The sequence below is a fragment of the Canis lupus genome, chromosome 1, assembly GCF_003254725.2.
Source record: "Canis lupus dingo isolate Sandy chromosome 1, ASM325472v2, whole genome shotgun sequence".
Classification (NCBI taxonomy): Eukaryota; Metazoa; Chordata; class Mammalia; order Carnivora; family Canidae; genus Canis; species Canis lupus.
In genome coordinates this window covers 62,673,943-62,700,138 of record NC_064243.1, presented here as the reverse complement: position 1 = coordinate 62,700,138, position 26,196 = coordinate 62,673,943, and the positions used below count along the sequence as shown (strand labels likewise).

Genomic DNA, 26,196 nt, shown 5'->3' with positions numbered 1-26,196 from the left:
ATTTTGGTGGCTATAGAAATTGAGGTAAAGAGAAAGCTTGGGCTTGAAATCTACTGAAAGTGTGTACTAATATAAAATTTTCTGTTTAAGCAACTCACAAGGAAAAAATTGAGAAAAAAGAAAAACCAGAAACAAAGACAATGGCAAAAGGTAACTTTTCCCTTTATTCCTTCTTTCTTTCCTTTGTTCATTCATTCATTCATTTGTTTGTACAATAGTTCCTTCCTTCTTAGGACGCTTCACACCCAACATGAAACCCAGTGCAGGGCTTAAACTCATAACCCTGAGATCAAGACCTGAACTGAGAACAAGAGTCAGATGCTTCACTGACTGAGCCATCCAGACGCCAACCCCCCTTCATCATTTCTATAACTAAACTATTTTTAGTTGAAAATATTACATTTTGGGTGTCAGATAGCTGGGTATTATAAGTATTAAGCATTTCCTTTACACAAAAATTAATTTGGTCTTAAATTTAAAATGTAATATTTTAAAGAATAATAAAACTAAATGCTTAAAATAATAGAGCCTATGAAAATGTGAGAGGAAGATGAAGGGCTTTTCCATAGGTGATGGGAAGAATTTGTAACCCCAAGACCTTTACCACTTGCTGTTATCCTCATGGATATGTTATATTACATGTCAAAGAGGACTTTGCAGAAGTAGTTCAGGTTGATCTAAACTACGGAGATCATCCTGGATTATCCAGGTAGGCTCAGTGTAATCTTATGAACCTTTAAAGCATAGAGATGTCACAGAAGAGAAATGGAGGTTTGAAGTGCGGGAAGGATTTGTCTCCCCATTGTTGGCTTGAAAATTGAGGGGAGCACATAGACAGCTCCCCTCAATTCTGTGAGAAGAATTTTGTCAACATGTTGAATAAAGTGAATCTTCCCCAGAGCCTCCAGTAAAAAATGCAGCTCTGTTGGCAATTTGATTTCAGCCTTGTGAACCTTAAGCAGAAAACAATGGAGCCATATTGTGCCAAAACTTTTGAACTTTGGAAACTGGGAGATATTAAATGGATATTGCGGTAATAAGCAGCTAAGTTTGTGGTAATTTGCTACATATTTGGTTTATAGCTTTTGACCAGTAGTACGCTTTGAGTTAATTATAGAAGTTTCAAATTCAGGATTTTTTTTTCAAGAAGAAAGGATAATACATATATCTTGATTGATATATTAAGCCATTGAAGACCAAAAGTGTCTTAATAATATATCCCCCCCATATCAATTAGAATATAAACACAATGTTATGTATTTTGGAGGATTACATAAATACTAAATTATAAATTTAGTTTTAAATTTTTTGACAGTTTTTTGATGTTAAAAAAAATATGGATTCTAACTGGTAGTTCAATCTTGTCTCCTAAATTTACATTTTCTTTTCCCGTTTTAAAATATAGATTTTATATGACCAGTATATTTTAGAAATCTAAATTTCAGTATTTTCAAGGGACTAATCATTTAAATGAACATTGGAGTCTACTTTCAAAATTTAACGTATTTGTCTACATGATGTACAATAGTTAAGTATTTGAGGTAGGTATGTTTTTTACTAAATATTTTCATAGGATAACCAAGTATCATTTTATTAAGATAGATGGATTATAAACTATGACTTTGTTTCCTACAAGCTAGCATGAATTTAGTCTTAAGATGAATTTTATAGCTAAAGGTATATTATTTTATCTATTTGATTCTCTTCCTTTTGACATATTTGAAAGAAAATAAATTCATATACATATGATATCTTCAAGCTGGTAAGGATGTTAGAGATCATCTCACCTAATTACCTAACTTAACAGATAAAGAAACTGACCTCCAGGGAGAAAAAACATTGTGCCTGGATCATATAACTAGTATATAATTAAACTAAGACAAAACTCCAAGTGAACTGAGCATAAGTCTAGTTTTCTTTCCAAAGATATTAAAAGTCTTCAAGCATCAATTATTCCTTTAACAAATATCTATTTAATACTGCACTAGTTAGTTATTGCTGTGAAAAAATTACCACAAATTTAGAAACTTGAGTCAATACACATTTACTGTGTCAGCTTTTGTGGATCAGAACTCTGGGCATGGGGATGCCTGGGTGGCTCAGTGGTTGAGCAGACATCTCTGCCTTTGTCTCAGTGCATGATCCCGGGCCTGGGGATGGAGCCCCACATCGGGCTCCCTGTGAGGAGCCTGCTTCTCTCTCTGCCTGTGTCTCTCCCTCTCTCTTTGTGTCTCTCATGAATAAATAAATGAAATCTTAAAAAAAAAATAATCTGGGCATGGCTTAGCTTAGTCCTATGCACTTCACAATGTCTCACAGGACTGTAGTCAATGTATTAGACAAAGCCTAACTGAAGGTTCAACTGGGGAAGGATAATTTCCAAGTTCATTTACATGACTGTTGGCAAGATTCAGTTCTTCAAGACCTGTTGAATCAGGACCTCAGTTCTTTCTGATGGTTGGAAGCCACTCAGTTCCTTGACACACGAGTCTCACTAAATAGGATAGCTGGCTTCATCAAACTTAGCAAGAAAAAAAAATCAGCTAGTAAAATAGAAATAATCTTATGTAGACCAATCCTGGAAGTCACATACTATTGGTTAGCAGCAAATTCATAGCCCAGCCTATTCAAGAGGAGAGGATTATGAATATGAATACCAGAAAGGGAGATCATGGGGGGCCATCTTGAATCAGCCTGGCCTGCCACAAATCACAAATACTTAATTTACATACTTATATTCTTATGAGGGAGATAGATGTAAATAATCTATATATGTATAAATTATGTGTGTATATACACACACAAATATAATTTCCCTTTTTATTTTATGTATGTATATATACCTTATTTAAGGAATATAGGAAATACATAGGATATGCTCTTTGTATAATGGGTAATTTGGGGGGGAAACAGAATAAGATTAATAAGATATTCATGATAGTATGTGAAAATTAACTTAGAAATAATCTATTATATTTGAGAGGTATTACCAGAAGTAAAGTGAAATCTCCTTCTAAAGACCTTGCCAAAGGTGTTCCCATGGAACACAGCACCTTTTTTTTTTTTTAAGTGAGACTTTGTTAATTTTTTTGCAGAGAGAGAGAGATTGAACGATGCACAAAGAGGGGGAGTGGGAAAGGGAGAAGCAGACTCCTCCTGAGCAGGGAGCCCCACAGGGGCTTGATCTCAAGGCTCTGGGATCACGACTTTAGCTGAAGGCAGATACTTAATCAACTAAGCCGTCTAGATGCCCCAACATGGCACCTTTCTTACTCTGTTTCAAGGACAGCCTGTCCAGAAGTCTGAACCACCTCAGGACTTCCTCTCTGCTACATGTGTAGGACCTCATATTCATTGTGAAAACCAGCATATTCCTATAGTTCATTAAAAATAACAAAGACAGGGAAGAAATAGAGGAAGAGATGATGGCAAGAGAAGTGAGGGGGGTAAGCCAAGTTTATGGCAGGCTGTTGAACTGGCTGGAAAATAATGATCTTCAGATATTTGTGTATTTGATGAAGTAGGGGAGGTTACTACCTATTGATCACTTTCAGAAGACGTTCTATTATTTTCACTGGTTTGTGTATATTTATATCTCCCCTCATAGGTCTTACAATACATTTTTGGTATCATCCTCAGAGCTTAATATTAATAATATTATGCAATTTAGTGTAATGGAGAAATGGGTTAGGCATTTTGGTTCTACTGCATCTACTCCCGCCTTATTAGTTGCACTATGTTCACATGGTGCATGAAAAGCAAATGACCTTTATTCCAAGATTACTCATCTGTAAAATGAGTATAAATAGTAATTGTGCTACACACCAAAATCTAAGTTCTTGGAAGATTCCAAAGAGCTCTAGGAGTGCAGGATATGAGGATTTAATATTAGAAATTCCTATGTTTTTAGTTTTCAGTGTCCAAATTCTTTGTTCACATTATTTTTACTTATCTTTACCACTTTGTTAAAGGAAGAAATAACTACAGTGGTAAATTTTTGTTTAATGAGAGAAACTGAGAAACAGAAAAGTTAAGCAGTTGACAGTTTCTTTATGAATAAGGGTTGAAATTTGTTATGTCCTAACTCCAAAGATGAATAGTATTTAGTATGTTTATTAGATGTATCTTATATACTGTTAATTCCATGGTATGAAGCTAAGGTTAAATCAAGTGCTGTCCACAAGTGAGTAGGTGTCATTTAATGTAACAAAAATTACAATTTCACACGCAAAAAGTATAAACAAAAAAACAGTTGGCAATTTTTTCAAGTTTTGTCAAGTTCATTTTAAACACATTTATATGTGCAATGTTTATTTCTATATGTGTATTATATGTACAGTGAAACGTATAGTGTTCTCTCTTGATTCAAAGTGCTAATTCAGTAAACATTTATCTTGGTGTTTTCCCTGAAAAAAAGCATTGTGCTAGACATTATGATGCTACAAAAATGATTAATATAGTTTCTATCCACAAGTTGCTCTGTCTGGTAGGGAAGAGAGATGAGGAACAATCATTTGTAATACAAGACACATAACAGGGAAAAGCAGGTATGCTTTAATAAAAGTTGAGGCAATTTGAAGCTCAGGTGAAGGAATGATTAATTCCAATGGTAGTGTGCTTCGCTGGATATGTGCTGGCCACAAAGGAATTTATATATGTGGAAAACATAAAATTGGAAGCCTGGCAATGTTTGACATATAGCAAATACATGAGATATTCAAGGAAAAGAAAGTAGTCTAGTGGAGAAAGAAACTTTTAGAAAGAATGCTATGAGAGGAGAGATAGGACGAAACCAGATCTTGCAGGGTTTTAAAAGCTATACTAACCTTTTTATCCTGCTAATCTTTAGAGCTCCTGCAACTCACTCTGAGCCCATGCCATAATCAGCTCTCTGGAAGGGTTCATTAGGTGAACCTAGGTGAATTGTGTGAGTCGGAGGTATTGTTCACATCTCAGGGGAACTTTCTTTGTAGCCAGAAACTAACAAATATTTGGTGTGAGATTCTGGAGTTATATTGATTTAAAGTAATTTGTGGAGAGCTGATGATTTCAGGCACAGAAATATAGAAAAGAGCAATAACCAGCAAAGGGGATTTAAAAGTGGTATAAAGGAAATACAAGAAAATCCCCAATTAAATATAGTTACAGAAGCCACAAAGACATTGGAAATTTTGTGGAGTAATTGAGTGATTTTTGTATGAGTTTTATGAACAAGTAACTTAGGAAAACAGGGCATAGAAAAATCTCCCTCTTTGAAGATTCTCAATAGACTTTAGCTTTGAGAAATTTCATAGTGAAAAAAAAAACCTGATTTAATTTAGTGTTTCCAAATTTATTTGACCATAGGAATATCCTCATAATATCCTCATAACATAGTAGCATCATCTTCCTGCAAAGTTTCCGAAGAACAGTGCTTTGGGAAGTTTGATCCATTCAAGTAAATGCAGTACCACAAATGATTTTGATTTTGTAAGCATCAGGCATTGTCATTTTCATTCTTCTCTTCATGGGACCTCGCAATATTATCTTGCATTAGTCTCAAATTATTGCTTACTATACTAAAGTCAAGAAACTTGATTATAGTATTTTCATCAAATTTTTCAACATGAGTGACAAGACCTATCCATTACATGGACAAATGACATGAGAGAGTCCACGTTGCAGTAGACATACTGTGGTGTCTAGTGATCATGTGTAGTCCCATAGAATAAATAATGTTCAATGTTAGGATCTACCTAAACAATTTCCCACGAATGTGTGCTATATTAATATTGCTTTTTGAAAAATAACTGAAAGAATCACAAACTGATTAGTTCAGATTTCTAATTCCTTCCTCCCAAATGCACAGGATATCAAATTAAGAATATGTGTGTGTAGAATATACATGCATACATGTTGTAATTAAGATATTTTTCTAATTTATAGCCCTTTCTGTTCACTAGGACATATATAGAGGTTTTAAAAGTCATTAGAATTATTATTTCTGACTTAAGCAGCAGCTAATATCTCAATTTCTGCTCTTGTTCCATCTCTTTAAAGTCATTAGAGGCTGAATGTTTCTGAGGTATCCTTTAATGGATTTTATTGTTTCATTCATATTAGTCACTACCAGTGCAAGTAATTCCACATTTATACTCTCAATAGTTATTTTTTAAAATACTATGTTCAGTTTCTTGAATGATTTTTAAGATATTTCAGCTGTGAAACAAAATGACTATAGCCTGTTAAAAAGGCTCTTTTGTATGGGCATTGCCTTTCACTGAACACGCCTGTACATTCGTCCCCTGTGTATTTCAAACGGCCTCTTGGTGATTATGCTAAGCTCTTAGCTACCCAAAAGGTAATGTTTTCATGTACAAATTAAGAAAGTGTCCAACTTGCAACTGAGCTACAACTAAGTACTCTAACCTGTCACTTTATAGACAATATAAAAGTTAGATAATAATAGTCACAAGTACGCATGTCACGGATGCTCTTCTTTCCATTGTTTTTCTTTTCTCTTTCTTTTTAAATTGTTCTTAGCAACCAATGAAAGATGAAATGCTGCACTGGTAAGTAAACAAAAATAATCCAACTTGTCTTTAATCTGTACAGAAGAGAGGAAAGCCAAGACTGAAGAGAAGATCAAAAAGGAAGTGAAAGGTGGAAAACAAGAGAAAGTGAAGCCAACAGCTGCAAAAGTCAAAGAAGTACAGAAAACACCACCTAAGGCCAAAGAGAAGGAGGGGAAAGAGACTGCGGCTGTGGCCAAGCATGAACAGAAAGGTAAACATTCAGAGGAGGTGGCCGGAGGTTCTAAGAGAACACTGGGCAAGAAGCAGATACAGTGAAATTAAAAACTCAAAAAGACCGAGATCAGACTTCAAGTGGGAATAAAAATACTGGTATAAGTGAATACACTTGAAAGGAAACGCAATATTTGGGAATTAAAATTCATTTATAGAGAGTCTAAAATGTGTTCACATATCTAAAGACGCATTCTGAAGTACTTTTAGAAGAGGATTTGAGTTAGTTATCTGAAGTTATTTGAAGGTTGAGGATAAATGTTAAATTCTTGAGGCACGAGATTTCTATTAAGAGGTAGAAAAGCAATTTTATGTTTCCTATTCTTTGGAGGACAGCAGTCCAGGAAAAATGACAATTTTCAAGGAGGTTTTTAAAGGGCATATGTTCAAACCATATAGTACAAGTATCATAAAAACTATCCGTACATTCCTGTTGCTCTCTGCAAGAGCACATAACTTAGAATGCGCATTGAATTATTAAATTCAGTTAATTTAATGAACAGGGAAGATACAGGAAAAAGAACTCTCAAGTTTCCTTGCTGGCTTCCACTGACTAAATTTATGACTTTAGAAATCTCCATATCTGACACTGTGCATCCCTACTTCACAGAAATAGAGCATTTAATATGGAGGTGGAGTATAAATTTTAAATGCTTTATGGAAAGGTGCCATAGAGACACAAAAGGGTGGAGTTTTCAGAGGGCAGCTGAGGGCTCATCTCATATCTCTGCTTCTCATTGAATCTCTTCTTCCTGATGTCTATCCCCGGCACCACGCGCTACACTGTCCTAAGGCTTCCCATTAAGAACGTGGAATCTACTATGTAGGAACTATTTCTACAAATCTTTCTTAAGGGTGTTACAAAATAGAACTTTCCTTTACTCTGGTAGTCTTGAATAATTATATTTGAGGACTAAAACTGAGGGATGGTTTCTATGAGATTTTCATTAAAAATTTTGAAAACTTTACTACTGAGTAACCTATTTGGATGGTGAAACTGAAGATAATTTTCACCATCAGAAGACACAAGACATGAAATTTGAAATCCATACTTTTTTTTTTAGATTCCACATGTAAGTGAGATCATGTGGTATTTGTCTTTGCAATCCTCTCTTGTATTTTTTCTTTGAATCACTTTTTTCCCTTGAATTCACAAGTCATATTTATAAATTTCGATTTGACAAAGGATGTATATTTTTGAGAATATATTTTAAAAAGGAAAGGAAGGAAAAAAGAAAAAAACGCCTGTCTCTCTTTTTTGTCAATCACAAAATTTTGAAATAAATAAACATCGCCTAAATGGAAAACTCTGTGGATCGCCGAAAAAGAGTGGGATTAAAACTTTGGAGCCCTAAAACTTTTATTCAATTGTAAAAATGATTATATTGCATCGAAAAAATTAAAAATATTGATCATTACTTATTACCTCTCTTAAAACCGTATGTTATTTCTGAAATATTTTGGGTAGAAAAAGAGCTATAGTAAATAAAGGGAATATTTCAAACGGACGATTTTACTGTGATAGAAAACAGGAAAACTAATCTTCTGACTCACTGATATATGTATTTAAAATGATTATCAGGGTCCTAAAATACTTTGCATTTTAGATTGCTCTTTAAAGATGAAAATAATCACATGAAACCAGCTGAAAAGTACCAAATATATTTTTATTTTTTGTTCATAAATACAGGATATAAAAATTCATGCCACTTATATACAGGGGTATCACAATACTTATCTAGTAACTGGAACATGCATAAACCTTTTGATGTCCATTTTTAGTATCTTTAGGTTTTTTTGTGGGGGGAGCACATTTTATTGATAAAGACACATCTCTGGAACATTTTAAAATAATGTCTATTTTCTAGGTCACATATATTGTATTTCATTCATATCAGTAATCAGAATTATGCAAGATATCATTCTATTACCATTTTCATTTTCAATCTGTTTTCATTTCTACATAAAGAGCTATTTATCTATTAAAAGGACATTCAAATATCACTGAAAGTAAGAAACAAAAGCACAAATGTGATTTTCTCAGCTAAGTAAATGCATTTACTAAAGTAAGCCTCCCGAATAAAACAGCTACCGTCAATTAAATCATTAGGTAAATAATCAAAACCTTACTACTAATTGCTGGTTAGACAGAAATATTTTTTAAATTAAGCAAAGATTTAAGAATATTTACTTATTAAAAAAACCTGATCACATTATGTTTTCACCTAAGCACAATAAACGAAGATGCAGTCTTTCTTAAATGATCTATTTAGGGGGTGGCTTTGAATTTGAGACTCTTGTATTGATGATGTAGTAAAATAGTTGAGTAAATTCTCCTTTGGGCAAGGGATTAGTTATTTGCTTAGCTTAAGTTAGTCTTGATGAATTTGAGTCCTTTTCAAATAGCTTTCTAAATAAATAGTGCCTATAGGTCTTTCCCTGGAAATAGATTTTTACATTTAGCACTCACACATATTGTAAATTTTTAAATTATATAGTATACACGAAAATGTATTCACATGTAGTTACTCAATATTACATATTTATAAACATTATATTTTCATGTAAAACATTGGGAATCAGACCCATAGGTGTGTACATGCCTACCATAAACTTATACATCCACTTACGTACCACATAATCTAGTTTTTATGGACCAATCTATTTAAAGTAGGGTAAGAAGGTTGGCATGTTCAGGCATTGATCTCTGATTTTCTGATGCCCTATGACAAATCTATGGGGAAGGAGAAAACCAAACCTCCCCACTGCTATACTCATTCTTTCTTTTCTTTCCCCTCCACTGCCTCTTTCTCCCTTTCCTACTCCTCCTCTCCCTCCTCCTCCTCCTCTTCTTCCTACTTCTTCATCTTCTTCTTTTCAACAACTATCTGAATATTTGTGGCAGGCGGAGAGAATATAGCTGATATGAAACTCCCATAGAGCACCAGAGTACACATGCCTCATGCTCATAAAAGGTTTTTTAAAATTTCCCTTCTGCTGACATTCTGCACCTAGAATGCATTTTCTCTCAGCTGCCACTCCACAGGGAACATGGCAGGAACATGACATCCAGGACTGCTCCTTGGGGAGGGGAGAAATTGTTAGCATGTGTTTATTCCTAGGAGATGTTCATTTGGTGGGAAAAAAAATTTAACAAATGGTGACCACCTATGAAATTATATGAATTATTATATATGAATTATCATCACAAAACTATGAAAGTTAGCATAATAGAACAGTTCTTTAGGAAAATTTTCCCCGTTTAATGTTTGAGTTGCATTTAAAGAAGCAAATCAGAAAGGCTTGGTTTTGCTTTATCCTTAGACAGGTGAAGCAGACACACTGGAGGCTGCCTGACATATACTTGCCTAGAATTCTTGCACATTGTTTAGGTCAACACTCAGGACAGATGGAAATAGGCATCCTCATTTAAAATATTTGAAAATTCTTAATTTAAATATTGTAAAAGTCCTCTCATTTTCCTATTGGCGTCATTAGAATGCAACATCATAGTATCACTCAAAACAGAAACGATCTAAGTATTGTAATTCAATTTTCTAGATTAAAAAACTAAACTTTTTTAATTAATAAAGAATTTTGGGGGCACCTGGGTGGCTCAGTCAGGTAAGCACCTGCCTTCGGCTCTGGTCATGATTCTGGAGTCCTGGGATGTGGCCCCACATCAGGCTCCCTGCTTGATGGGAAGCCTGCTTCTCCCTCTCCTTCTGCAGCTTCCCCTGCTTGTGCTTCCTTTCTTTCTTTCTCTCTCTCTCTTTCAAATCAATCAATCTTTTAAAAAATAAATTTTCTTTCTTAAATTGGAAGCACAGAGGATTATTGATGCATTAATTAAATGAATGACTTTTGGAGCCAGAAAATGTTGGTGAAATAAATGCAAGCATTTTACTTTGGTAATAATTTAACATAGAGGCTAAAGAGTTTCATTACACTGTCAGCATTCAGTTAAAAAAAAAACAAACTCTGAAGCATGAAGACTTTAGTTAATTCAACATACTATTCCATATGCTATGTGTTCAAATATGCCATCACAACTTGCCACTTGCACAATGCAGAGATCATTATTTCATTTTGGGCGATTACCCAAACCCTGCAAATTCCAGATAGTCCCTGCATTCTCAACTTCTTACATGCACATATTCTGAAGGCGATTGTGTCACTAGGAATCACTGTGAAAGAAAAAAAAAAAAACTGATGGATTTTTAGATCGATGATTCTGAAATATAGTCTAGTTAGGTCTTCTGAGGAGTTTGTTAAAAATGCATATTCTAGGAGTTAGACCCTGGAATTAGAACACATGCCTTGTCTGCTTGATATTTAAATTGCCCTTTGAGAACTACTTCTAAATTGTAGGAAGGACAAATCTAAAAAGAATATTGTCACTTAAGGTACTGAAACAAAGGGAGAAGTTTGAACATTTCAGGAAGTCTACCCTTGCTCCACCTCAAATTTGCCATGTAAAGGAAATACACTTTTTCATTTTGCTGTATCTTAGAGCCAAATCTCCTATTCCAGAATTTTGCTCGACAAAACAGGTCTGTCCAGAAAAGAGAAAATATTTTCTATGTTAACCTTAATTCTCTCCTGTGCCACAGGGTTTGTGTGTCGTGGTTTTAGAAACCCTGACTGTTACCACGGGTATATCCAGGAACAAATAGATTCCTGGATTTGAACTGAGAACCAGCCTCCCACCAACTCCCACCTCACCTATGGGAAAATGTGCTGTAATTCAAGAACCAACACACATGCAAATCCTTGAAACTTTATGAGTTTTGGCTTACTCATATTTAGGTACTAATGAAAAGGATTATATGTTTACATTTACTGCAATAACTACATTTATTTGTTTGAAGACTGGCAGAGTTTCGTAATAAAATGGATTACTCTAAAATACTGCTAATACTCTAAAGAAATAGGGTTTACAAAAATCACTGTATGTGTGTTTATTATACAGTAATAAGTTTTATTATTTCCCATGTTTGATATACTTAATTTCAAGCACTTAAGGGTGTGTCATGTTATGTAAATTGAATAAACTCTTGGTCCTAGAGCTGCCTTTGGATTTGTTAGATTCATGAAATGCCTATTTAGAAGGTAAATCATCTTGAACAAGATTAATTTCATAATAAGCAAGTTTTAAAGAAGACCTGGCAAAACTTATGGAATAATTCACCCACTGAAATTTGTGTCGGAATGACCTCAGCAGAATGTAATGTTCTGCAAAAATTGAAAGTTCACCGCAATGGCTTTGATTTAGAGGGAAAATAAAGAAAAAACAAACAAACTGAAATCATTTGACTAAGTTTGCCCAAAGTGCTCAAATCCCTTTTCTTTAAAACTTTTTTCATAGACCATAGGCTAGTCAAGATCACAAGATATCTTCAATGGCGACTACTCAATTAATGAGCTTAGCAATGACATCGTTTGATGCTGAAAGTCTGTTCTCCTGCACATACTCTTCTAGTTGGGGAGCATTTCCATGCAGAACCCCTAACACCTTGCAAAGGAGTTAGCCTTCCTGCTTGCCTTTTCAAGAAGATATTCTACAGCTCCATTTAGACACTTAGCAGAAGGGCTTGCAATGAATAATTGGTAAAGTGCTCCAAGTTGGAAATAATTTCCTCTTTCAAAACTTCTGGTTCATTATTGGAAGTGTATATAGGAATCGCAAGAAAAAGTGCTCTAATATGATGACTACTGTAATGAGTTTGATGAAAAGTGTTTTGATCTAAACAAACAAACAAACAACCCAGCAACAACAACTGTGTGATATTACCCTGAAGTAGTCTGTGCAGTTTTTTAAGGTTATTTCTTATGTATGGAAGAAATAGAATTTTACATTTATTACATCTTTTTTCCCCTGTGTGTTCATATGAGTGCAAATTATTCCTTCACGGAAAATATTGTAGTAACTGAAATAGAATTGTGCTATTTTGTTTGTTTTGTGAAGCCATTTCTCTTTAGGAAAAAAAAATGGTTTTGATGACATTTTTTCATTGCTCTTTTTCTTTCCACTCCATCAGATCAGTATGCATTCTGTCGATATATGATTGACATGTTTGTCCATGGGGATTTAAGACCAGGTATTCCAAAAAAAATTTTTGTGCTTGTCTGTTCTAATAGTCTTTGTCTCTGAGACAGTTGGGTTTTTTGTGTGTGTGTGCACTAAACTGTATTTTCATTTAAAAAAAATTGCATAATGCATGTGTAGATCTAGAATAAAGCCAGTAAAAAAGCAGAAGTAATAACTGGCATTAGGGCCTTTAATTTTACCGCATGGCCTATTGCAAATGAAGTTGGCTGAAAGCTAAAAAAAATATGCTAATATCTTCATCTACAAAAAATGCTAATATCTTTAATAATATCTTGGAGCAAAGAGGTGAATCATCTTATTTTATTTCGAGTAAACTTATAAGGCCGCCGACAATAAAAATATCCCTTTTTTTTTTCAGTAGTGAAAAATATTCATATTAAATCCATCAGAATTCAAATATTTAATTTGTTTCAAAATTTTTTTTTTCTCACATGAACCAAGATTAGCCACTCCAGGGATCTACTATTGATGGAAATAGTCAACCTGGGAGTTAATAGTTAACACAATGGGGAAGTATTTTTACTGAAAGCAATTTATCTCTCATCTCTCCTATCTTTTTTAATTGTTGCCTAGAGTGTAACAAGGGATTCTTTACTAATATCTTAACTAAGAATGAATGACTCCATTGCTTATACTTGGCCTTTTGCAGATTTAAAGACTGATAAGAACTATGTTATATTTGGGGGAACAATTCTAAGAAGATGGTATTGTTAAGGAAGGAGATAATTTACATTAGAATAATTGAAGCTCATTGTTTAAAGCAAATTATATTTTGGCTCTAAACTATTTTGATGGAAATTTCTCCAAACTTTATGACTACATTTATGCATGTATTGGTAAATTGGCATCATCATATTTAAAACAAGTATATAACACATTTAGCTCCTAGGAAATTTGAAGATTATGAGAATTTTGGCTCTCAGGAAAATTGAGTTAATTCTCATAATTTATTCAGGTGAATTTCCACTCCCTCCTCTTCTTCAGTTTTTAAATCCTTTTACTCTTTTTTTGTTTACTTTCTTATGAGTTAGAAACTGAAATGAAAGGGAAATCATTGAAAAGTATGGTGACTCAGTTAGAATGATGACTCATTTGGGAAAAATGATTGCTAACATACGTGTATAAAAGCATAGTAAAATTAAATGGAAACATTCAGGAAACTAATTTAATAATATAGTGAAAAAAGAGGGCTTTGGACGTAAATATGGGTGTAATGCTAGACCCCATCCTTTTCTAGCATTGTACCAAAAGCAAATCATTGAACCCCACCTCGTCTTCAGTGTCCTTACATTGAGGTCAGAGTCACAACCTTGCTAATTTGTTGACCAAGCATATAAATAGATACATAAAATACTATTATTCTAACTTTATTCTTTAAATCGTTCAATTTAGCACAGCCTGTCTGCGTGAGTACCCCACATGAAAGAAACTTAACATTAGTGACTCTCGCTCTCTCTACAACATTAAGTCAATTTTAGGTAACAGATTTACTGACAAGTTTATTTAACTGTGATGGTTTTAAAAAGTTATATTCTACACATATTTTGCTTCGAAAAGATCAATTATTTCCTTGTAATGCAACATGAATCTATATTACTAATGAGCACGAGTTTTTAAATGCCATTGCTTGAGGAAAATAATGTTTTCATTGTGCTCCCCAAACTATTCATAGAGCTACTAAACTGATCATAGAATGCGGTTTCTAGGAAAATTACAGGACAGAGGGAACCATACATTGTTCCCTCAAAGTCTTCTCAAAGTCAATGACTTTGACTTCTCAAAGTCAATGAGAGATGCTAAGAGTTTAACAGTCACAGCTAATAATTTCTTTCCAAAAATTCAACAACAAATGAGGATCAGAAGGAACAGTGAAACCATCTCTGCCTGAGTTAAGGAGAATTCTGTTATTAATCATACAGGAAAACTCTTCTAATATCCCATGTGAACATTTTCTAAATAGGCATGAGTTTAGATCTGTAGCACTATCTGATATTCTAACTCCTGGAAATCATTACCAAGTGCTATGGGATTATATTTCGTACTAGCAGTTATTACCTTTCTAACCGCCTTTCTAATTTATTTCTTCTACCTACATTCATGATTTTGAAGGCTTATTGCTATAATATCTAAGAAATACAGGAATATGTAGATCAGTATTTTGGGGGAAATTCTGTATTTTAGTCTTTCAGGGGGTGGAAAGGAAGAAGTTGGAGAAGGGAAAAAAAAAGCCTATATGGTATGCCTATTGTTTCATGTAACAAATTCCATGAACCTTCATAAGTGCACAGAAGGAAAATTTATATTACTTTTGTTGGTGACACAGTACAGAGAGCATTAAATATGGCCTGCGTTTTGAAAAATAAGGAATGAGAAACAAGATTTTATCTGGGTACATTAATTTAGAGAAAATGCAAGTGATACGACTCTGACTCTGACTGACAATTAGAGAATGAAACAATTCCTGCCAAGTTTATTGCTCTGCGTGTATCCAGTATTTATAAAACATTTGTGCTTCCATCTGTTTCTGTTTGGGATTAGTAGAACACCTGTTATTGTTTAGCTAGAGTTCATTATTAATTATTGGTAATGAATTTTTTAATCTATAATTTGATTTTTCTCTTTGGGATAAAGAACTTCCCTTATATAATGTTGCCACACCCTCAAAAGTAGCCCAAATTACAGTTGCGATTTGGAAAACCTTATTAATGAAATGTACTGACACTATGACATTAGTCTCAAGGTTTGCCTTTTATCCCATTAAATAAAATACTTCTAACAACGATAGTCTTACCAATTTTTTTAGCTAAGAAATACCTGAAAATGAACTGAATTGCTCTTTTTGAATCTCCGTAGTGAATATGCACTATCTTACGGTCAGTAACAATCCCCACCTCAATTATGAGGACCATCTTAATAAGCCAACATTAAATGTATGGATCGTATCATTTTGTTGAATCTAATTAAAATTCACCTGCACTGACTCACTCTATATTAAATTGGAAAATCAAGAAAATTCTATTTAAACCTAGAAAGTGAGTATATTCTACTAAGGCTGGCCCTGTGGGCAACTGGAGTAGATGTATATGTACAATGTATAATTTTAGGGGTGTTATGGATACTGAAATGCTCCCCTCTCTAAAAATATTCTCTCTACTGCTCTTAAATGATCTAACAACTCTGCCATTAGATCTCTTGTTTGTGTACATGGTCAATGTTATAGAAAATGTTTTGAATAGTCCCTAAACTGCCTTAGGGAAAAGAAGAGGAAGGAAAGAGTGAGGAGGGAAGGGAGGACGACCCACCTGTTTTCCTAAGGTGGCTCTCCTGAGGCTGATGATTCACACTTTTTAGTATTAAATAGTCTAGTTGTCATTTTCTTACGAGACAACTAAGGAAACCACTCAAGGCAGATATAGTAGCTACATAGAGACTCAATTTACAGAGTTTCATACTTTTTGTTTTGTTTGTTTTGCTTTTAGAAATTGATAGTACTGAAGGTCAAGATAAATGATTTCAGATTTATTCATCTTTATCAACCTTCCAGTAACTCCAATTTCCTTTTCAATACTTTGCTGCTAAGCACATTTTTCTTAAGTGATAGCCATACTCATAATTTCATTCATTTACATAGACTCTAAAAGAACCATGGTGATCTTGCTAGGCATTTTCACATTTCCTCTTCATCAAGTTCCCCTGGGCCAAATGAATTGCATGTATTGCTGGGCAAAGTCAACTGAGTTAGGCAAGAGATAAATTTCAATAAGGAAAAAAAAAAAATCACATGGCTCACAGACCTCTGCATATTTACTATAGATAAGGAAATCAATTTAAATGTCCAGTACAGGAACCAGGCCTCCTGTACTTTTGCTTAGTCATTTTAATACTTTTCTTCAGCTCTTCATCTCTGTATGAAAAAAAAATTGTAATCATAAAGCCATTACGATTAAAGTTCAATACCAGTTAAAGTTTATCCCTTAGAAGTTATCCCAACCATTGAAATTCCACCTGCTGTCTGACTTTTACTTGAGCCAGGAATTTATGTCAAGGTAATTTATTCCACTTTCTGTGTCATTTGCTCTCTTAAAATTGAAGGTATTCACCTATCAAAATCTTCTCTGACTATAATAAGGTATTCTTTGGCAGCTCGTATTCCAATTCTATGGGTTTTAAGTCCACAGCTAGAAAGAGCCTCAAGGAATAAGTTAGTACTCCTATTTTATTAAGATCCTTTTCTTGAACTTTAGTTGTGCCTAACTGCATTTTTGGTTTGATCCTGCTGAGAAGAGGTCAAATGTAATTGCATTATAGTCACTGTTATTTAACGGTTTAATCTAATGTATTTCAGAGCTCAATTGGCTGTAATGGAAAAGACTAGGTAAGAGTCAGCCTTACTTTACTTTTCTCTAAAAAAGTACTGTTCCATAAAAACATACTTACTGTAGTTTGAACATCTAATTATCTTCACAAAATAAAAGCTTTGGGAGTTTTGATGTTAACTCAATAAATATTTGTTGAATCCCCTTAGCAAGCTGATAGCCTAGAAAAGAGATAAGACATAGCATAAATAACTTTATAACCAAGGATAAGTTAATAAGTGCAATAGAGGTTTAGAAAGTGTACATGCTCATCTCAATATACTAAGAACAAACAATAGTTATCTCCACTTACCACTTGGACCTCTCAATGTTTTTTAATATTTTGAATCATTTTAAAAAATGGGTCATAGAAGTAAGGATAAAGGGATATTGAAAATTGTGATAAAAATGTAAATACAGCAAAGCTAAAAGTTTATTTAATCAGTTTTCTGATTTTGAATGTATATATACTCCAAATTGGAAACATCTTCAAAATGAACTAACTGCACATCTATTTATCATGCATAAACATGTCATATATGCATCAAATAGATACTAATTCCAGATTTCAAACACATCTCTAATAGGTTCTAGCACAGTATTACTTCTGGTTCTTTTAGAATTTATATTTCAAAAATGCAGCAAATTTTTGAAATCTTTGAGGTTCATAATTTCATTGAGAAGACAATGTCATCTCCATCCCATCACTGTGAGACATTTTTTAGCTTTATAAACATTATTTAAAATGATAAATCCAATGATTTTTTAATTTATACATTATTGATTTCATTCTGATACCTGCTTTTACCTTTCTTTAGCATTTGTGCACTTAAAAATTACAAATTTTCACACATAGATTTTATAAAAGGTGAAAAAGTACTGTAACATACCCTTCTAACAAAATGAGACAGACTAGATTCTTGCACAAAATATTGAGTGATAAGGTCATGGTTGAAGGACTAACTGAATGAGAATACTATATTTCCTTTTTGTCCTTTGAAATGAATTATTCACTCACTGATTTTTTTTTTAAGATTTTATTTATTTATTCATGAGACACACAGAAAGAGAGAGGCAGAGACACAGGCAGAGGGAGAAGCAGTCTCCATGCAGGGAACCTGATGCAGGACTCGATCCTGGGACTCCAGGATCAGGCCCTGGGCTGAAGTCAGGTGCTAAACCAGTGAGCCACTAGGGATCCCCTCACTCGATGATTTTTGAGAAAATTCATTGCTATCTGAAAATTCATGGTCTGAGATTTCATTTGAATGATCAATTTCAATTTCACCCTAATCATTAAAGTTTAGCATACTGTTATCTCTCTTTTTTGCATTCATCTCCTGATTTTAGTAACTGAAATACCTTCTTTGGTTGATTTTCTTCTCTTTGCAGCTATAGATGAAAAATAGAACTTCTAAATTCTAAACTGTGTTCAAAGAAACTAAAAGTAGACCATACAAATGTTTCCAGACTTCTTTTATACCTTCTCAAATGATGATGCACTACTTTAGTCACAGCAGGGAAGCTGAATAATGATGAGATAATGATGGTTTATTTTGCAGTTGCATCATCCTTCCAAGCAACTGCATCATTTTTCTATTTTTCTTATTATTTTAGTCATTTTTAGCATTGTTAGGAATAATTGATGAGTAATAATGAAATAATTCCTAAGTTGATGAGATTGAAATGTTCAAGATAGGGGAAAAAAACAGTATAATATAGATTCCATCATGTGTCCTGGATTTCCAAAATTGTCCAATGGTGCTACATGGTAATTACAAGTTATAATGAATTTTTAAATGATTTTATAATTTTATTTATAAAAAAACTACGTTTAATTTATAATTTTATTCTATTTAAAAAGTAAGTAATATTTTTCTTTGCTCCTTGGAAAACCTATAAGAAAAAATAAGACAAGTCAGTCTCTACAAGTAGTTATAATTGCTCAAAACCAAACCAAGCCAAACCTCAAAAACTAAGATTAAAAAAAAAAAAAAAACTAAGATTAGCTTCAATAGACTCTGATAGGCACACTGAAAATCAATAGCGAGAACATAAATGTGAAGGTCACACAAGCCAGGATTTAAATACTTTTCTTCTGCTAATTTTTTTTCAGTCTCAGTTTTTTATTAAAATGTATTTCTTAAGGTTTTTAAAATGATGAAATGAGAAACTGCATGCCCATGTTCTCTCCCCACATGTTTTTCCTTTCTCTTTTACTATGGAAATTTACTGCAAAAAAGATAATGCTTTTGGTGTGAAAAATCAGAGAAGATCCTATGGAAGAAGAAAAATGGAAATGTGTTTTGAGACATTGGTAGACTATGTCTATATGAATTTAAGGATAAAGATATAAAGGCTGAAGGGATAACACTTAAGGCACAGAATCACACTATCTTGCAATGTTCTTTTGTGACTACCAGCTGGTGAGTATTTATTCTCTGCTAGTTTCTTAAAATAATCTTATTTAATCCTTGTAAAACTTGGGAAGAGTGTTATCATCAACCTTGTTTTATAGAACAGAGAATTGAGGTAGAGAGAATTTAAGTGTTTTGTCCAAGTCAAACACCGTGCAGACAGGGGATTCAAACCCAGCCTGACTAATTCTAAAGCCCAAAGCTCCCTGCTTTTTTAGGTATAGATGCACAACTACAAGTGGCTCACTCCGATTGACACTCAGGGAACCTAGAAAGAGAAACAGACTTGGAAACATTTGTGCAAGAAGGTTTGGAGGGAATGAAATTGGAAAGACCAGTTGAGATATGTCTAAGGAGAGGAAGTTAAGATTGATCTTGGGAGACGTAATAAAGAGGATAAAGATGATTTTAGAGATATCACAGCAGTAGAATCATGGGATTTATTATCACAAATACCAAAGGAGAGGAAAGTAAGATTTTTCAGAGATTGTTGACGTGAAAAACTAAACCAAATCAACCAACCAACCAACAAAAAACCCCAAATAGGGGCTAAAGGAGGAGAGTGGGTCAAAAGTCACAGGAGTGGGCAGGGCTGGAGACATAGGAGATTTGGATACCTTTTCTGTTCTTAAAGCCACAGTTGCTATTCAGCTGCAAAAGGGGAACATGTGCGAGATTCCCCTCCAAACATCGTTTGTCAAGCACCTGCTAAATACCAAGGCTCATACCAGGTACTTTCACACACTTTACTCATTAAATTCTCATAACAACTTCTGAAGTCATCTGCAGTTAGACAACCAAGTGTGGAGTTTCAGGGAGAGGTCAATGGTGGAAATGAGGTTGCCAAAAGAGTTAAAGAAGTCGGCATACAGATACTGAATACCTTCTTCATGATCTGCAGTCCCCAACCAAGCACAGTAGGGGATGTAAGAATGCTAAAGGAAGATCTCTAACTTTAACCAGTGGAATGGATGAGTATTTGAAAGAGAAAAAGGAACTAATAAATGGTAGGAAAAGGTTAAAGTTGGGAGACAGATTGAGCATAATACTGATATTAATTGTTACAAGTTTCAGAGAGACATCTGTGGTTCCTGATGCCAGGGGAGATAAAGACATCTAGAACTTGAAGGATGGATTATTAGTATTTGATGCAGCGTGAAGGAATACACAGGCCTTGCTTTGTATATGAATGGAAGAGAAAATGAACAGGGACGTGACATGGCAGTGTGTGTGAAATTGATGTGTTTGTACAACGACGAGGGGATCAGATTAACAGCAAGCTAAGTTATGACTAGAAAACATCAGCAAAGTAAGAAGTGGATAAGTTTGTGGTGACATTACAGCTGCTCGGTCAATCAGGCCAAGCTGAAACTTGGAGCGGAAGAGGGTCTTTGAAACATTTCAAGCAGAACAATGACGTGAAACCAGTGTTTCAGAGAGTGTGATCAGATAGAGATTTAAAGGATTGAAAAACGGGGTAAAGTTTATGAAATATTGCAAAAGCTGATAAACCAAAAACATGGCTTTAAAGGAAGAAAGGACAAATTTACTAGGCCGTTGTTCATATAGGTGGTCATGGGGACTGTGTGCAAGTAACTTACGAAATTAGTGTTGCAACTCAAAATGCTACAAACTGTTTTGACAATCAAAGTTCACACAGGTGGTAGAAACTCAAATGAAGTTAAGAGATAAATGAGGAGGGTGAAATATGTGTGACTATTAAAAACATAGTGTAGTAAAAACAAAAAAAGTGCTGGAACTGAGCCACTGAGCCATCATCTAGAAAGAAGCAATGATTTCCTTTCCTTCTCTGGCTAAGTTTTGTTGTTTTGCACAACTTTTCTTTGATCTTCAGTGGTAGCCACACACAGACATCTCAGGTGGTGAAATCAGGTGGTTAGGCATAGACTCCACAGCCAGAAAGCACGGTTTCCATTCTAGGCCCTGCCACTTGCTTGAAATAGGACTTAGTCAAATTAACCAATCTCTTTCAGCCTTCATTTCCTCCTCCGTCAAAGGAGGCTGATAAGGTTGTGACAAAACACATTTGCAAAGGGTCAAAGCGCTTTTACGGGTCCCCGGCTCTCCGCGTGTGGGCTCTTCTTTGATCATTGAGCACGTATCGGTGAGTTATTACCAGCAGAATTGTGTTAGGGAGAGGAAAACGTTTTTTTCCAATCCACAGCAACAAATCATCTGTAACACAGATTTTGCCCACTGTAGCCATCTGCTGTCTTCCAGCCTTGGTCCTACCCCCTACATAAAGTGAACAAAAATACATAATCCACACTGTGATATTGAGGATCATATGAAAAATCTTACATTAAATACATAGAATGAGTTTGAATGAAGCGTATTTTAGGTAAGTTCTAGGTCCTATGCCAGATCTAGGGATACAACAGTGAACAAATACGCATGGTGCTTACTTATCCTTTAAAGTGGGATCATAGACATAACTTTTTAGAGTTGACATGCGGATTCAGTCATGAACACACACACACACACTGGAAAGACTGCTTGACTATGACAAGCATAAGCACCACGTATGTCTATAGCGGTGGTGGGGCTGGTGATTCTGTCCAAATACAGCAAAATTGTGCTTTTCCTCTCACCCCACCCTGTGTCTTTCTGATTTAATGATCGTGTATGATTACCATTCTCTCCCTAGCAAGTCTTTGTTTTCTGCCTTGGACATACCTTTAAGAAACATTTGCTTTTAAATCCCTCCTGGCTTATGTTTTGCCAAATCCATGGTATGTTTATTGAATTAAATTCATGATGCCTAATATTTATCTCAATGAAAAAAATTTTTGATGATCATCCCAGAGCAGCCCTCTTTACTCATTCGTAGAAATAATCTTGTTATTTAAGAAGATGACAGGCTTCTGAGCATTGCAAATAGGCCCCGCATAAAGATTCTTAAGGGAGTTATTGGTGGTATCTCTAGAGACAGAGGCTCAGAATTAACAAAGACTGGTTTGCGACATGCGTCTGTAAAATGTAGGCCGCATAAAGCATTAGAACGAAGTGGTGAAGCAAAGGGGAGAAATCCTATGCTTAATCACAGGTGTGCATAGTTCCTGGACTTGGCATATCCCCGTGAGGGTTGATTCTGATTATCTGAAGGTGGGCGATGTTCAAGGTAAATGTATTAGATTTTCTTATTTGTCACAATCCATCCACAAAACATTCCCATCACTATAAATAGCCGGTATATACACAGAAGTAGATCCGAGCACTTCTGAGTGGCTGTGATTCCTCTAAAGCTGCTGTTCTCTCTCAAGCAGCCTCGTTGTGATGAAGAGGCTGCAGGTTTGGGGAGAAAGCTAGTAAATAAAAAGACTGATGTCCTCATAATACCGAGTTCGATGACTTCACTTCTCTGTGTCCATTTAAAGAGAACAAAACAAAGGCTTGTGTCATTCTTTTCACATGCTTCCTACCCTTTTGAAAGTGGTGCTAGATTTTAGAGGAGTATCTTTGCAGTGAGGAAACTTTGATTCAAGTATCGTTTTGGTCTAGCCTTGTCACTGTTAATGGCACGGACTTGTTGTCAGACAAAAATAAATTCCTCCTCAGGTAACCTACTGAGACTATTCAAAGCATGTTCTAAAATAGTCTGAAAAAGGAACAAATAATACGGAGTCATTTGAATTGCTGCATGAAAAGCAAGGAAAATTAAGGCTTAATCAAAGAATTATCAAACTAATTAGGTGTTATTTATTAATGTGTCATGTCTTGTAATAATCTTATCTGTCAGTTCATATGCAAGAGTGCAGATTAAAAAAGCATTCCAGTAATTACGTGAATATATTCCCCTCCTGCTATTCCAAGGTTCATTTGGGTGGCCCTGTAGACAAAGAATAGAGAATCCGTGACTTTCTAACCATTCAAGTAAATATATAGTTCTTACCACTTTTCTTAAGCAGGATTTAATTTAAACATGAAAATAATAAGTATGCCCCATAGCTATTTTGATAGAACTAATTGTGAACTAAGCAGTTTGCTATGACTGCTTTCAGAGACATGTAGATGATTCCTCATCCATGGCCGTTTTTCCCTGTGCCAGGATGTTTGTGCAAGATGAAGACAATGACTAATTTTGCAATATTCACATAAATGTTACCAATTTCAACATTTTGATGCTCAATGCTTGCTCAGCATTTTTTGGTCAATTCTATGACCGCTCTTCTAGCGGTATTTTACATTTTGGTTTTCTGAAATAGTCTAGCTTAAGACAAAATAGTACCATTCTTACCAGATGGTAGTAATACTTATACCACGTTTGAAGAGAATATATTTTGCCTATTTATATACTCATCAACATCCCAGTTAATATGCTCATTCTATTAATCAGTCTCCCAAGAGTTACTAAATCCATAGTATATACTCAATACTAGTGGTCATAACATGAGTTTCAAAGCAGAAGGAGACAATAAGCTACTCAGTTTATTATAAGGAAAGCAATGAACAGTATAAAACAGGTAGGGGAGGAAAATGGGAAAAGATACTAATCAAGTTCTAAATCATATTTGCAGGTTACACTCACAAGAAATGTCTAAAGAGGGGAGGGCCATAGAGCTTAGGATAGGCTTCATAAAGGTGTGGTCCTGGTATTTTTTCAATGCGTACCTTCAGCCTCATTGTGATTGTTGCTATTAATTGCTTACAACGAATTTATTACTTATTTTTATTTAGGTAGTCAAGTTTTTCACTCTAAGGGGAGCAGAATAATCATAAGATGAAGTACATGTACTCTATATTAATTAGCAATACCAAGTGAGAAATCAATACAGAGGAAAAACTGAATAAAGTTATATCATATGAATGTCATCTGCATCATTGTACATCCTTTCAAATTAGACCCCATTATACTTAAGTGCCTATCTTTTGTCATTCACACTTAATTGTTTATATTACATCTCTTAAATTCCCACTACTCTATTTTATTCAATATTTCTGCTTCCTGGTTGGCATGCAGTTTTCCTGAAAGAAAAACCATCACCTACAAATCACTTTCTATAGTAATCATCCATAGTGTTTAGGTAACAAGTGTGTATTTAGTGGCTAAAACTTGTTTGTAAAAATTAGAATCTCATATAGAAAGTGAGGGAAAATAGAGAAAAAGAACCAATATTGTCATATTGAAACATCCTGTAAAAAACAACCTGATGATTTAATACTCTTTTATAAAACAGTTGCATAAGATGTAAACAGTTTCCATTTTCTATTATTTATGATGGGATTGTATTAATGATGATTTTCTCCCGGAGGAATATTTTTTTCTTGTATAATTATAAATAGCCTGCTGGCAGACACTGGATAAGCAGTGTGTATTGTTTTAAATGACAAAATAGTATCAATTATACACAATTTAAAACAGGAAGAGAAGTTGGATGGCTTCCAAATGTGTCATTCAAGGGAGAACATATTTGTGAATTTAATTGTGGTGTTAAGCCTATTAAACAGTAATTATTAACATGTTACCATTTATCCTTTATCTATCAAGTGCAAGTATTGAAATATTTCAGTTTATGTTATATGCCTGTAGTTGAAAAGGTGTGGAATTTTATCATCTTTTTTAAAGCACCTGGTAGAAAATTCTCTGCTAAAACAAAATGACAAATCCTTTGTCTCCTCCTGAGATAAATTCCAAAACCAGAAGGTCTCTTTTTAATTGGCTCTATGATTCGTCCTTAGGCTTTTCATATCTCTTCAAATTGCTTGTGAACATGGAATATTTGCATGTGTCAGAGACAATTAAACAAAAAAAAAAAAAAGGAAAAGAAAAATTTTCTCACAAGTGGAAAGAAAGGATAGGACAGTTGCAACATCCTTTCCCTTTGCCAAGTCCTGTGTGGTGTGGAAATAGCTAAACAGGGTGGTTGAAAAGTGCCAAATTGATTTTATTTTATATGGATGTGATCCTTGTGTAGAGGAGAAGCTGCACTGTTTTTTTCAAATGCCATGCTATAGCTTAAAAAAGTATGTCTCTGCATTTGAGGTAAGGAGAAAGGAAAGTCACAGAGAATCTTAGTTAAAGTGACTTTCCTGGAGCTGAAGGAAAGCTCAGTCAGACACATATTTTTTTGCAGCTATTTACCCTTTAAGGATTTTTGAGGATGATCCCAGGTGATGATGACAGCATTGATGAAGACAATGGAAAGATTTACCACTTACCAAGTCCTAATGGAATGCCAGGCCAGGTGCTGTGCTCAACTGTGGACATGGATCATCTCATTGATGAAGTTCTTATCAAAACCTAGGAACTCCATCTCATAGATTAGGGAATTGAACCAAGAAGAAGTTTTGGAGTTTATCTGGATGGCTGGATATTGTCTCTAACAAAAGAGAGAAAATATATTTTTTTAAAGGGGGTCACTACCTCTTAGGTTTTCTTTCTTTTTTTTTCTTCATTCTGTTTTGTAAGTGGTATGATTTAAGAAAAACAATCTTTTTTTCTCATACAATGCAAATTTGACACGCACTCCAAATGTTGTCAATACAACTGCCAAAGAAAGCAGGCA

The 26,196-nt window shown here is 34.5% G+C and overlaps 1 protein-coding gene and 1 long non-coding RNA gene across 26 annotated transcripts in view; one reads left to right on the top strand and one right to left on the bottom strand.

The window, feature by feature from the left end:
- The window catches only part of TRDN (triadin), a 362,541-nt gene that overhangs the window by 110,605 nt on the left and 225,740 nt on the right, over positions 1-26,196 (top strand). For 16 of the 18 annotated variants that reach the window (XR_007413384.1, XR_007413383.1, XM_035705847.2 and 13 more), the window contains exons 7-9: positions 91-150; positions 6,595-6,765; positions 12,827-12,886. Coding sequence is in view for 16 of the 18 variants with exons in the window: in XM_035705847.2 (XP_035561740.2) it covers positions 91-150; positions 6,595-6,765; positions 12,827-12,886 (291 nt within the window). In the remaining 2 variants the exon portion in view is untranslated. The remainder of the gene's footprint in view (positions 1-90; positions 151-6,594; positions 6,766-12,826; positions 12,887-26,196) is intronic. The other 2 variants (XM_035705844.2, XM_049115166.1) reach the window with 1 other exon arrangement.
- LOC112644518 (uncharacterized) overlaps positions 8,432-26,196 on the bottom strand; it is a 46,102-nt gene continuing 28,337 nt past the window's right edge. For 3 of the 8 annotated variants that reach the window (XR_004809064.2, XR_004809052.2, XR_004809072.2), the window contains 5 exons: positions 25,850-26,010; positions 22,367-23,519; positions 18,615-21,925; positions 17,335-17,434; positions 8,432-16,801 (listed from right to left, as the gene is read on the bottom strand). This is a non-coding gene — a long non-coding RNA (uncharacterized LOC112644518). The remainder of the gene's footprint in view (positions 16,802-17,334; positions 17,435-18,614; positions 21,926-22,366; positions 23,520-25,849; positions 26,011-26,196) is intronic. The other 5 variants (XR_004809057.2, XR_007413389.1, XR_004809061.2 and 2 more) reach the window with 5 other exon arrangements.